This window comes from Topomyia yanbarensis, chromosome 2 (assembly GCF_030247195.1).
Source record: "Topomyia yanbarensis strain Yona2022 chromosome 2, ASM3024719v1, whole genome shotgun sequence".
NCBI lineage: Eukaryota > Metazoa > Arthropoda > Insecta > Diptera > Culicidae > Topomyia > Topomyia yanbarensis.
Window position 1 is genome coordinate 338284924 of NC_080671.1, and position 13459 is coordinate 338298382.

The 13459-nt window shown below is 40.6% G+C and overlaps 1 protein-coding gene across 1 annotated transcript; it reads left to right on the forward strand.

The window, feature by feature from the left end:
• The first annotated feature begins 7590 nt into the window (after positions 1-7590).
• On the forward strand, positions 7591-12907 carry LOC131684040 (tRNA-uridine aminocarboxypropyltransferase 2). The gene is made up of 3 exons (XM_058966550.1): positions 7591-7767; positions 7841-8004; positions 12230-12907. The coding sequence occupies exons 1-3, from the start codon at positions 7667-7669 to the stop codon at positions 12763-12765; spliced, it is 801 nt and encodes a 266-aa protein (XP_058822533.1). The 5' UTR covers positions 7591-7666; the 3' UTR covers positions 12766-12907.
• Positions 12908-13459: the final 552 nt, after the last annotated feature.

Consider the following 13459-nt stretch of genomic DNA (forward strand, 5'->3'; position numbering starts at 1 on the left):
CGACACAAAAATAAAATTCCATTGAATTTCAAAGTATGATTTTTTCTGGATCGCCACAGAAATCAACCAAGGAACCCCTTGAACTCAATGACATTCAAACGTCAATCAGTTTTTGACGTTCAGTTTTGACATAAGAGTGTCTTTTAGTTGGGGCATGCCCCAACTAGCGAACACCCAACTAACGAACCGCCCAACTAGCGAACACCCAACTAACGAATTTGCGCTGTATTTACATTTGCACAAGCCGTACAGCCCGCTACAGCGACGCATCACTACAGCTCTTGCCAGAACGGTAGCCAAACCGAGTACATTTTCCCGTAGAGCAGTAGAATAAATTTTTGTTTTGCTGCTGTACTCCGACTGCTCGGTGAGAGCACAGAGAACAGACGTCCATCTTCAGCATTCAACTTGTGTAAAATCTCTAACGGTTTCGAAGGTAGTTTGGATATCTAAACCAGGTGCGCTACTGTCGTCATGTTTTTTGTGGCTGAGTGCGACAGAATTAACAGCGGTTATTCCTCTACCCAGTCAAACTAGTCCGGAACCGATTCGGACTTCCAGCATGAATTCCAGCTCAAATGCATCAACCGATAGAGTCGGAATCGGTTGTTTTCTTTGAGCTAGATTCCATGCAGAATCCATCCAGGATTTCGAACCGGTTCCTGAATCGATTTGACGGATAGTTGGGATAGGTTGGTGTGGCGGCGCTAGTGTTTTTAGTATATTAATTCAAATGTTTACACACGTTTTTTAAATATTTTTGTTCGATCATGGATGTCTGTTCTCTGTGGTGAGAGTGTGGCGTAGTAAAGTTTGTTCTCTCGCTTTGTACACTTTTCTCTGCGTAGTCAAAGGAAGAGGCCCGCACACGAAAGCGATGATGCCGGTCGTTGCGTAAACGAACCGCATTTATTGTCGTGATTTGTGATTGAAAATATTGAATAGATTAAAAATATTAAAAAGTGTAAAATAAGGAAAGAGAAGCTGTACCGCTCGCGTCTGGTGGCTGTACTGGGGCCAGTATTTCTTTGTCATGTTACTGCTTTGCTTACAGACTGCCGTACAGCGCTGGGCGTCCTGCAATAGCGAACGACAGCAGCGTCAAAAGAGAAATGAGAATGTAAGCAGAAAAATTACAGCCGCAGAAAAGGTAGGCATTTTGCATCCTTGTTGGCAAACATAAGGAGTGCAATAGCTCAGACATCAAACTAATGGTGGTTAAAATTGTTGATCATTGAGGAATTGTGGTGAAAGCTTATAAAGGAATATGATAAATATTTAGAAGTACCTCGGGTTCTTGTCTGGTGTAAATTTAACATATTTAACTTATCCATGTTATAATCGAGAATTTTAATGTTTCAATGAACGTTATTTTCATGTAAAAAATGGAGCTATTTATTGAATTCGTAAGGCCTAATTCACTGTTAATTGAAATAACGACTGGCAAATGATCGCTACCGTGAGGATCAGGTACAACCTTCCACGTGCAATCTAACCGAAGTAATGTCGAGCACAGAGATAGATCTAATGCACTTGGACATGCAGGAGGTTTGGGGATGCGTGTTGTTTCGTCAGTATTTAAAACTGTCATATTAAATTCGTCACAAACATTGTATATCAAAGAGGATCGATTATCATTGTAGAGGGAACTCCACAATACTCCGTGCGAGTTGAAGTCTCCCAGTATCAGTCGCGGAGTAGCCATGGATTCCACTACCTCAAAAATTTGACGTTGTCCAATTTGAACTTTAGGAGGCATAAATATAGAAGCGATAGACATGTCTTTGCCTTTAATATTCGTTTGGACAGCTACAGCCTCAATGCCAGCAATCATGGGGATGCTAATTCTATAGAAAGAATAGCACTTTTTAATTCCTAGAAGCACTCCTCCATACGGGGTGTCTCGGTTTAGGCGAATAATGTTGAAATCATTTCAGTTGAAATTAATATTTGAGGTAGGCCATGCTTCACATAGAGCAAAAGCATCGCAATTTAAATTATGCAGTAAAATTTTTAAGGAATCTATTTTTGGTATGATACTTCCGCAATTCCACTGTAAAACAGTGATGGAGTCTTTCACCTTAGGAGTTGAATTATCCATCGAAATATATAATTGCTGCAAGGATGGGCCATTGAGCAATCATCTGCTCTAAACATGTTCTAATTGTTGGGAGGAAAGCTGAAAGTATACTCTTTAGTGGTTCAGGAATATTAAATGCATTAAAATCCAATCAACAACTTCAGACAATTTCAATAATCCTACTCCCGGTTGAGGCTCAGAGGAAGTCGAAATTTTATTATTTCCAGCAATCGTGTTCTGTTTGGATTGTGCATTCCCAAAACCGGGCGGAATTGACTTCGGTTTGGAATCGGAATTTTTTGGTTTTGGGCGCAGTTTATCTATTGGAGGAGAAATTTTAAGGCCCTTACTTGGCAGCTTGGCAAAAGAAGACTGTTTTCTTTTTCTGAAACCTCCGTGTAAAACAAATGATGTACCTTCGCACGCTGCGTCAGAGTCAGACTGTTCCGAAAATAGAGATGTGTGTTTTCTAGAAAGATGGGTTTAGGGGTAGCATTTTTCAACATTTCTGCATAGGAGCGCCTAGACCTCTCCTTCAAGGATCGTGTATTTTTATTCTCGCGCAATTTATAAATGGGGCATGCAAGGAGCTCATGCGAGTTTTCTCCGCACATTAAACATTTTTCTGAAGTTTTATTGCATGCATCCTCTTGATGAGAACCACCACATTTGCCACACCGTGCCTTATTGGAGCAGTAAGTGGCTGTGTGGCCAAGCTGTTTACAATTAAGGCAATTCATTAGACGAGGGATAAAAAGGCGAACAGGGAGACGAATCTTATCGATAATGACATAGTTGGGCAACGCAGACCCCGCGAAAGTCACTCGAAACGAGTCAGACAGTCGATAAACTTTTTTATCTCCTTCGTGTGATACTGAATGCAATTGCTTGCATTCAAGTATCTTTACGACTTTAAGTATTGTGTCTTTGAAACGACCAACCCCATGCTTAATTAAGTCATCAACAGTCAAACTCGATTCTGTGATGGCCCCATCAATTTCAATTTCCTTTGAAAAAATATACGCTCCATATTCACGCGCAAAAGCTCGCAAGAAGCAATTGCATTGGTTTGTTTGGGACTACCAACGACAATGCGTATTTTATCTTTATTAACTTTGACGATCTCTTTTACATCCGAGAATTGCGAAGTCAAATCTTTCGAAATTTGGATGATATTTAGCGCCTTTACTTTACTCCTAATAAATACAATCCATGATCCCGTTGACGACTCTGGGTAAATTTTAATTCTAATCGGGTTTACATTTTCAGCAGAAGGCTTAGGAGGAGGGTCTGTTACTCGTTCATCTCGTCATCCATTTTACCTAGCAAGAACAATTATCGCAAAAAGGAATGAAAAATATACCTGTTATCTGCTATCTCCGAGGTGATGAAGATCAACACCGGTAGAACACACCTCGTGTGTCGTTGTAAACTCGGTGCCCGTTGTTTCACAATGTGACACTTGCTGTCCTTCTTCGTCGCGTTGCTTCTTCAGTAAAGAAATAGGCAACACTTCCAAACTCTCTCCGGTTAAGCTGCTCGTGGATATCACCGCCACAAGCGCGCTCTCTCCGTTTCCACCACCGCGGTAGACAAATGTGGCTACCTGTGGCTTGCTGCGAAAACCCCACTGTCGATGCGGAACTTTTCGGTGCCACTTGTTGTCCTTCTTCGTCGTACCGCTTCTGCGGTAGACAAATAGAGCAAATGGGTCTACCTGTGACGCTTCCCCTCTCGTCGATTAGAATTGCCCGATGACACCAATACGATATATTTTGTCTGTGTGTAGAGGCACGATCACTGTCGATTTCTGCCACCGCGGTAGGCAAATTCGTCTACCCGCGGTTTGCTGTCAAAACACCACTTGTCGAGGATGCCGTTGACCACGCCTCCGACGTATCAACTGTCGACTCACACTTAACAAACTGGTCTCTCTCTCCCACTTCAAAAACGCATACAGCGTCTCGCACTCCGTCGAGAACAAAACCTTCGAGCTGGAAGCACAACCGTCTCAGCCGATTGCAAAAACTGTTATGGTGGGTACCAGTACTTGTTTTAAATATGCAAACAGTTGCATCTATTTCAATTCAAGATAGTTATTCGAACAAGTGATCCATGTTCCCCCGTTTTACGGTACCGAATCATCTATAACTCTACTGGAGACAATGAGAGACAAGTGAACTCTTTTGAGTTTTATAGTGTTTATCCAGCATTTCTAATTACAACTGGAGTTGGCTGCCCGTTTGAGAGTTATTATTTTTAAAACTTTTGCAAATTTTACCAAAAATTACCAAATAACTTCAGAGTCGTAAGAGATAAATCGGTGATCTCTTCTAGAAAAATCTTGAGATGTATCTTGACAAGACAAACAACTCTCTGGAACATGCTGAAGTTGTATCTGCGATATTTAAGAAGTAATGCTGAAAAAAGGGTTTTAAGGGGTCATTCACAAACTATAAATTTTTGGTCTTCAGTAAAGATGTTCACAAATACGAAATTGACCAAAAACAAGCAACCAACTATTATCACCAAAACGGCTAAGTTTAGGTCAATAGAACCTTCGAAAAATTTATTGGAGTTAATGTGCTTTTTTAATATTATGTGTTCACAGATTAATCCCCCTATAAGTGAGATGTTTTCATTAACTTTCATTTAAGTGATTTTATTGGTAGTGGAAAACGGTAATAATCAGTCATCCATATTCAATGTTAGGGTGATGAGCCTATTTACGCCATGCTTCTATTATCGCTCTACCCATTTGGGTTAGAGCAGCCATCTTTGTTCAACAAATTGAGTCAAATGGTAGTGCAACAATAGGAGCACACGATTCGAATTTTCATTGCGCTCAAACAGGAAAATTTCATTGTTTTCAACGCATTTGTGTTATTATCTTGATTCTAAGCAACGCTATTGATTCCAATTTGTATGCATTCCACTACTGCTTGTAAGCCGAAGTAATTAATGAATTAGTGAGGCACCCTCCTTATTATGGTGAAAATAGGCACTTTACCCTAAATATCTCTTTTGATAATAGTCCGATTTCAAAAAAAACTTTAGCTCGTTCGAAAAGTATTCATATAGTCTATCTGAAGATATATAAAGTGTTCATCTATGTTGTCAATTTCGACAATAATTTTGAAAAAAAAACCTGCAAAACCCCCTTTCATACACATCCATATCTTAGAAAATAAACATCTGAATCAAAAACAATATAATAGCATTCTGTCTGGATGTTAGGCTTTCATTTGATATTAGTTTGGATAAGATCGGTTCAGCGGTTGTTGAGAAACACTAATGAGAGTTTGTCCGTTGCATACACACACAGACATTGTCCAAAATCGTCGAGCTGAGTCGATTGGTGTACAAGATTCGGCCCTCCGGGCCTCGAAAAAAAAATCTTGGAAGCATGAGCGAATTCTAAACAAAAAAACCTGTTTTAATCCACCTAGCGGTGCAATTGTGCCTTTCTCATTTCTCTAAACTATGGCACGGAGGCTTTTTATGTTCAACATAATTGTGGAAATGTCCATTACATTCCTAGTACACTTTGCACTTATACACAATGGCTTGCCAGCCACGAACTTGATGAGCTACGTGTCGACGGTGAAACACTTGAAACAAAAAAATATCGTACTTCATTAGCCTAATCAGCATTAGATCAATGTTATCTGCTTGCTAACTCATTTTGTCATGCGGGGGTGGGTATGTGAGGAGGGCGAAAGTCCCATGAACGAACGACTCCCCAGCTTAAATTGGTATGCTTTGTGATATAGTGGTGGTTTAAAGATGATGGGGTTGAAGGGGAGTGGTATGAGGGCTGGATGGGGTGGTGGTCTGAGGGGTGATTTAAGAAGATTTTTAAGGGAGGGGAGTGAACAGTAGAGGGTGGGTGTAACCCCTCTCCGTAAACTATCAACTACGCCCCTGCTAAAATCCAGAAACCTTATGCGAGTCAAAAAAAAAGGCCGGGATTAGGTTGACGTTTTTCAGAGTGATTGCATAACCTTTCTATATAAGAAAGGCAAAAAAGTGCCAAAATCCAAAAAAGTGAATCGTCGTCAATTTTTTTTTCGAGTTTGCATCAAATCTCGACGTTTCATGCACCTTGAAGACATTTAGCATTAAAAATAAAAATTCTATTTTTAATTTTTCCTATAGTTTATATGAGAAATTTCTGTGTGGCCGCACTCTTAAACCCGTAATTCCGGAACCAGAATTCCGATCAATCCAATCAATTCAACAGCAGCCGATGGGAAGGTTGCACCTTTCATTTGAGACTAAGTTTGGGCAAATCGGTCCAGCCATCTCTGAGAAAAATGAGTGACATTATTTGACACATACGCACATACATACACACACATACACACACACACACATACAGACTTTTTCCGATCTCGACGAACTGAGTCGAATGGGATATGACACTCGGCCCTCCGGACCGGGGTTAGGTTGACGTTTTTCAGAGTGATTGCATAACCTTTCTATATGAGAAAGGCAAAAATCACCCAATTAATCAAATTGTCGCTCAAAACCAACAAACCATATCCGATTTGAAATTTTTTGAGTGTTATGGAAAGAAGAAGAAATGACATGTCCAACGATATGTTATGTTATGTTCTTTTGTTAAAGATTCTTTGCGGCTGTGGGTCAACAATATGAAAACAACCATAATTTTGCGATTTTTCCATGAAAATTACTTATTATTCTTCTTAAGAAGCGTCTTCGTTTAAATAATATTTTAGAGAGAGCATTAAATTTCGCATCCAACGACCTATTTATTATTAAAAACGGTTGAAAAATGACAGAGTTATTATTTTTTTCCAAATTAGAAACTTGCTCGCATGAACTCTTAAGGGGTTAGTGAGGTATTGTTTCGCACTATAAGATGCTATAATTATAACTTCCGTTATTTTTTTCCAATTTCAAGCTCAAAGTTCACACACATACTTTTACGTATACATGTAAACCAGCAAAAAAAAATTGTTGAAATTTTTTTTTAGACTGTGCCCTTAAAAGTTCATGCGAGCACGTTTCTAATTTGGAATAAAATTAATACTTCGATCACAAATAGGTTGTTGAATGCGGAATTGAATGTTCTTTCTAAATTTCTATTCAAACAAAGACGCTTCCTAATAAAAATGTAGGGCAATTGTCATATTTTTAATGAGAAAACCGCAAAATAACGGGTACTTCAAGCTGTGACATGTGAGGTCAGTCCAAAAAAAATTGCGATTGAAAAGAAATGATAAAAACACCTGAAACGCTGAATTCTCAAACTATCTTTCCAGCTACAGTGATTTAAAAATATTTAAAAATAGAAACGATATATAGCCTAAATTTATGCTTCCGAAATGATTTGCAATTATAGCAGAATATAACTGGTAAGTAAAACATTATAGCTTGTTGCGTATAATAGTTAACTCAAGACACAAACCTATGCTGCCCTGCAGAAGATATAATTAAGTCACTATAAAACTCGTCAACGTCGTTCGTGTACCGCATGCGGTAAATGAGATAAACATAAACAGTAACGAGATTCGTTCCGGCAGCATTTATAAATTTAAAAGCTTTTAAGACAACAGCACGATGACAGGAACTGACTCCTTTAGCGAAGAAGCAGTCTGGGGCGACCTAGCGAACATTCCGGCTGATCCACCAAAGATGCGGGACATCTGTGACAAGTGCGGGTGAGTTAAACGATTTCCTATTTTTCACTGTGGGCTCTTATAATGTACCAACTACTACCTACTACAATTGTAGACGACCGGTTCCGGTTTGCTGGTGCTCGGCACTGCCCACTCAGCCCTTCAATCCGAAAAGTCGGATCATACTATTGCAGCATCCAGCGGAGGAGAAACGAGCCCTGCGAACAGCGCCTATGCTTTCGGTTGGACTGGCCCCCGGAAAGTGTTTAATTTATAAAGGTACGTGGAATTGTATTTGTTTGTTTATTTGTATTTTAATTAACAATATTACGGTAACCTGTCGACATATGCCTTAACTCAGGTCAAGGAAGCAACATTTTGGATTGTACATGTAGATTATTGTTTACTGTGTTGAAAAATAAATCAGATGAATAACTAAATTTTAAGAAAAAGTAGGGGTTTAAGCTAATATTAGTTCAAGTTAGTATGTGAACTTTAAGCTGAGCTTTTCAGTGCTGTTTTAAAGGATGATAGAGTTGGTTTCTGCTTAATTTCTAACGGTAAGCTATTCCAATAAGAGGCTTCGGATATTAGTAGGCTTTTGCCGCTCGACGTTGTATGTGTTGGTATGGTGAAGTGGCGGGCTCGTTCCTGCTGCCCTCGTTGCATGTTCATAATAAGCGATTATTCTGGCCCACGTAGCTATTGCTTCGAGATCATCGTTGATATACTGGACAAGGACGTCAATGTCGGCTGCTGGATCAGATACGCACACTTGTATGTCGTCCGCGTAGAGGTGGTAGTTGCATCTGAGGGACAACGCCAAGCTGTTAACGTATAAGCTGAAGAGCAGTGCACTTAAACAGGAGCCTTGTGGTGTGCCGTCTAGGATATGACGGTCGCTTGATATTCTATCACCTAAGCGCACTGACTGTTTTCTGTGTGCGAGAAAGGATGATATTAAGTTTCAGGTGAGAAAAGTGGAACTCATTGCGAAGTTTTGTTTTTAAAATGCGATGATCCACACAGTTGAAGGCCAACGAGAAGTCGACCAGCACCATGACGATGCATTGGTTGCTGCCGAACCCGTCGTAAATGTCGTGAACGACTTTCGTTAAAGCAGTGGTCGTGCTATATCCTTTTCGGTATCCAGATTGATACTTTGCTAACAGCGGAGCGTTCGGATAATCGAGATGATCTGTGATTTGCGCAAGTAGAATTTTTTCTAGAACTTTCGATAATGCTGGCAGGACGCTTATTGGTCGAAAGTCCTTAGGTTGGGTGGGGTTGGTAAGCTTCGGGATCGGAGTAATTAAAGCTTTCTTCCAATTTGAGGGGAAGAATCTGGTATCTATGATCGAGTTGAATAAGTGAGAGAGGGCTGGGAGGATGAAAGGGCATAGCAGTTTGATGAATGAGATCGGGATTTCGTCAGAACCTGTAGCGTTGGTACCTATTTCATGAATCTTTCGGCAAATTTCATCAATATTAGTGTGGCGGAAGTCAAAATCGGGTTCTCTATGGTCAACTGCAGTGCGGTGAGATGGTTCATTAGGCGTCCTGTGATGGCCTGCAGGTTGTAATTGTCTGTGTCCAACGCTGAAGAAGTTGTTCAATTCCTCAGCATTGATTTCCTCAGCAGGTGTGTTATTTCTCGCATTTTTATGGATCCGCTCCCTTCTCAAGTTGCACCATATTTTTTTTGCAGGCAGATTGTGGTCTAAGTGTAGCACGGCGTTGGCTCTGTCTCTCTTTCTAGTGTATTCTTGCCACTGGTTGTCCCCACGCATCCTGTTGGGGTTTCGCGAGTATAGGGTATACGCTAAATTCCTGAGTTCCACCGCTCTTATGATTTCTTCTGAAATCCAAGGTGTATGTTTGTCGCGTACAGTTACATTGCGTTCTGGCGCGTGATGTTGCAGTAATTCTCTCAGCCCAGAGGTCAGCTGTTCAGCTTTTGTGGTCGAATCCCCTGCAGCAAAGTACGGTCGCAGATCCTTTGATTGAAAATCAGCTTGCAATCGGAGAGCGTTGATGGAGTGTATATTTTTTACGCTAATTATCTGTGGGTTAGATCTCTGTATCTTGATGTTGGTCAGAAGATAAATCACGTCGTGATCGGAAATGGCGTTGCCGGTTGAAGTCTTCGATTTGATCACAGAGTCAGGCAAGTCTGTAATTAGCAGGTCAATTGTAGTCGAGGTGTTTTCGGTAACACGAGTGGGACCCGTTGGGAGAATCGTGAGGTTAAATGTTGAGTTGATGTGGTTAAGCGCTGCAAGGTTCGTTGTTTGGTGAGACGGCTTAACGTTAATGTTAAAATCGCTTACGAAGTCTATCGAATCCATAATCAAGCAGATCGGTGAGAACTTTTTCGTACACCTGGCTGAAGTAGGGATTGGAGCCTAATGGGTTGTAAAAAGTCACTACACCTAAGTTCAGGTCGTTAATTATGATCTGAATAGCGAGAAATTCGATCCTTAGTCTGATGGGGGTTGTCGGATCGAAGATTGATTTAAGTATTGGTGTTGCTTTTATCCCTTTTCGAACGTAAATCCCGATTCCGCCGCAGGTTTTAGTGCCACGACTTCTTCCTGACGAAATTGTAAGCTGGGATCCGGATTGGACCGATTGGAGTAGATGGTTTATATTTGGTTTCAGTTACCGCGAAGATGTGGTATTGGTTGCTATCGAGTAATAGTTTTACGCCGTCGATGTGGCGCTCAAGCCCTCTAACGTTGAGATGGCGTATACGGAGATTTGAGAGGTTGCTTCTGGACATATTAGGTCGTAAATTTGTATGATTGTTGTTTGTTATATTTATTGTAGTGGATCGTTAGCGAGTGGTGGGGTTGATGCTGGAGGGTTATTGCTGGAGGGAACTTTCGTTTGATTCTGCGTCGAAGAAAATTGAGGACCCATCCGGACTGGAATGTTGGCTGAGTAGTTCGAGCAGATGATTGGGATCATCAATACGGGTGTAATTATTTTGTCCTGGCAGCCGGACGGCGACGGTGTCGTTTTTTATGTATACGGATTGGACAAGATTTTTCTGCTTCATCCTCAGGGCGAGATTACGAATCCTAAAACTTCCAATTGAGCATTTCGTTTACTGTAAAGCGGTATTCCAGCGGTAGGTCTGATGTCAGGTTGCTCAATTTCGCTTCTTTATGCTTCTCAAAGTATCTACGTAGAACTACGTTGTCGAACGCAACCAGGATGGTTGGTGTAATCGATCTGTCTGTCCATTTGGATGGTTTAACTGGTAGACGGAAACAGGCACTCACTCGAGACATGACGTCTGAAACGTTGAGAAAACTGAGGAAACTACGAACGATCGACTGAATGTTTTCACCTATTTTCTACGGCACTTTATTGATTGCGATACGACAGCAATTGACACTTTGCGAATAGATTTTCGCTAACTTCAAGCCAGATTCTATCGCTTCTAGTTTAACGTTAACTCTCGACATGATCGGCAGTGGCTTTGCTATCTTTCACTTGGCTGACTACGTGAAACTTATTCTGCAGCCTGTCGAACTGCTTCTTAATGCCACTTTGGTTGTTGGATACTTCGATTTCCAGTTTTTTGATTAGTGTAGAAAGCTCTCCTATTCGTTTCTGTATCTCCTTCAGTTTGTCTTCGTAGGGATTGCATGCTATAGGGATCAGATTGTAGCTCGCAATGTCCGCAAGCAGCATCGGGCTGATTCGGACACAGCGCGTGTGGAACCACTTCAAGCAAGAGTCACAGCAGATCCAGGTGATTCCAGCTTTGGCATTCTTAGCTTGTTTTCCAGCCTTCTTTTTTTCCTGGGGGCTCCTCTTGACCGCAGGCAACGCAGATGTCTTCTGTCTTTATATGGATGGCATTACCACTCCGCTTCGTTAACGATCCAAAAAGATTTTATTATTGCGTTTGCATGTCTCAGCAGTGTAGACAGCAAAAAACTTAACGATACGAGTTCTATTTGGCACCACTGATTAAAGAACTGACGCCGCGGAAATTATCTACAGGACGTTAAACATATCGCGGTAGCGTTAAAGAGGATAGGATGTAGGTCCCAAAGCGCAATAGTATGTACGAGACCCAACCAGGAAGATCTCAATATTAAGATCGCAACGGAACTCCGCCAATTGTAGCACCAATACTATGATTTGCTTTTGACTGAGACTGGAAATGGTCTTCAATTGATTGTGCTGCCGAATATGTTGTAAACTATTCTTTTAATTGAAGGGAGAGAAATGGATATATCCAAAACTACAACTAAAAATTGCATCTAAGGCTAACGATACTTCTGAATCTGGGCTCGAACATACAACTAACTTGGAAGGGAGCCTAGCAAAACTATTAAATACCGAACCAAGACTGGTTTTGTTGCCTATTGTACTCATTAACATACTTGATATCAGAATAAACAAGATATAAATTTTAAACACAGCGAGAAGCAATCAATTTTAGATTATAAAATCAAAAGCTATAAACTTTCTCTTTATTACCCAGGCAAAAAGTTCCCCAAATTCGACTCCGAGCTGGAATCGATTTTGACCGACCGGAAATCTCTGCTGCTCTTCCCGAGTGCTGCCTCAGTTCCGATCGAGCAACTCGACCTATCCGAGGGCCCATTCAACTTGATACTGATCGACGGTACCTGGCCGCAGGCCAAGGCCATTTACACCTGCTCGACTGTGCTGCACGGGATGCGCCAGGTCAAGCTGGTCAGCAGTGGCAACAGCAGCTACATCATCCGAACCCAACCGACCGACGGTTGTCTAAGCACGCTGGAAACGGCCATCGAAGCGCTGAGCATTCTGGAACGGGATGACTCGTACCGGGAGCAGCTGCTACGTCCTCTGCACGCCCTGTGCCAGTTCCAGCTGGACAAAGGTGCCGTCACGCATCAGTCCAAGGAGTTTCTCATCAAACATAATCAGTATCCGAAGCTGATCGGACGAAGACTGAATAAATTGCTAAGAAATGCGGATAATCTAAAGGGTCGGAAAGATCCTGAAGAGGACGATGCTGAAGAGAAACATTAGTTTTATATTTTATTTTCAATTTTTTTTATTGTTTATTACTTTTTTCATATATGAGTAATAACATAAAATAGAGCGAATAATGTATTGTTTTTACGATATATACATCTACACTACGCTGTTCATTGCTGTAAATAAATCTATTATAGAAAAAACAAACAGGCGGATATTTTCACTTTTAGTACTGTTTCGAATCGACAACTATTAATTCAAATTTTTTATATTTATTTTATCGTCTCTTAGCAAGTTTCAACTAAAAGAATCTATTAGGTAACAGGCTTAACAAGTGATTTTTTCCTACCAGATCTTAGAATTTTATTCGTTTTATTTTTGCAGTAGCGTCTAACAGAGATAGCTGAAAATACGAGCCAATTGTGTTTAGGGTGCATGTAACCAAATCAAGCTTACGGTCTACATAACTTCATTATTTTCCATCTTATTTTATACTATGTATATATGCCTAAAAAGTTACAGTTTCTCTACGATTATATTTGAAAAAATGTGGGCTTTGTTCATCTCTTTAGCAAGCGCGCTTGCATTGCAGAGTAAGCTTGTTGCTTTCATTTATTTTGAATATTTAGTTACATAAACTGTTTTGTTGTCTATCGTCCACTTTTATTTGAGTATAGTATTGAGATCTGTTTGTATCTTTATTCCAATTTGATTTGTTTGTAGAACATTCGCATAAATTTGTTCA

Bases quoted from the DNA above. Each gene is read 5' to 3' on its own strand.
- LOC131684040 (XM_058966550.1), top strand. From the start codon at position 7,667: ATGACAGGAACTGACTCCTTTAGCGAAGAAGCAGTCTGGGGCGACCTA. The intron at 7,768-7,840 runs GTGAGTTAAACG...CTACAATTGTAG, and splicing joins GACATCTGTGACAAGTGCGG to ACGACCGGTTCCGGTTTGCT. The intron at 8,005-12,229 runs GTACGTGGAATT...TTTATTACCCAG, and splicing joins AAAGTGTTTAATTTATAAAG to GCAAAAAGTTCCCCAAATTC.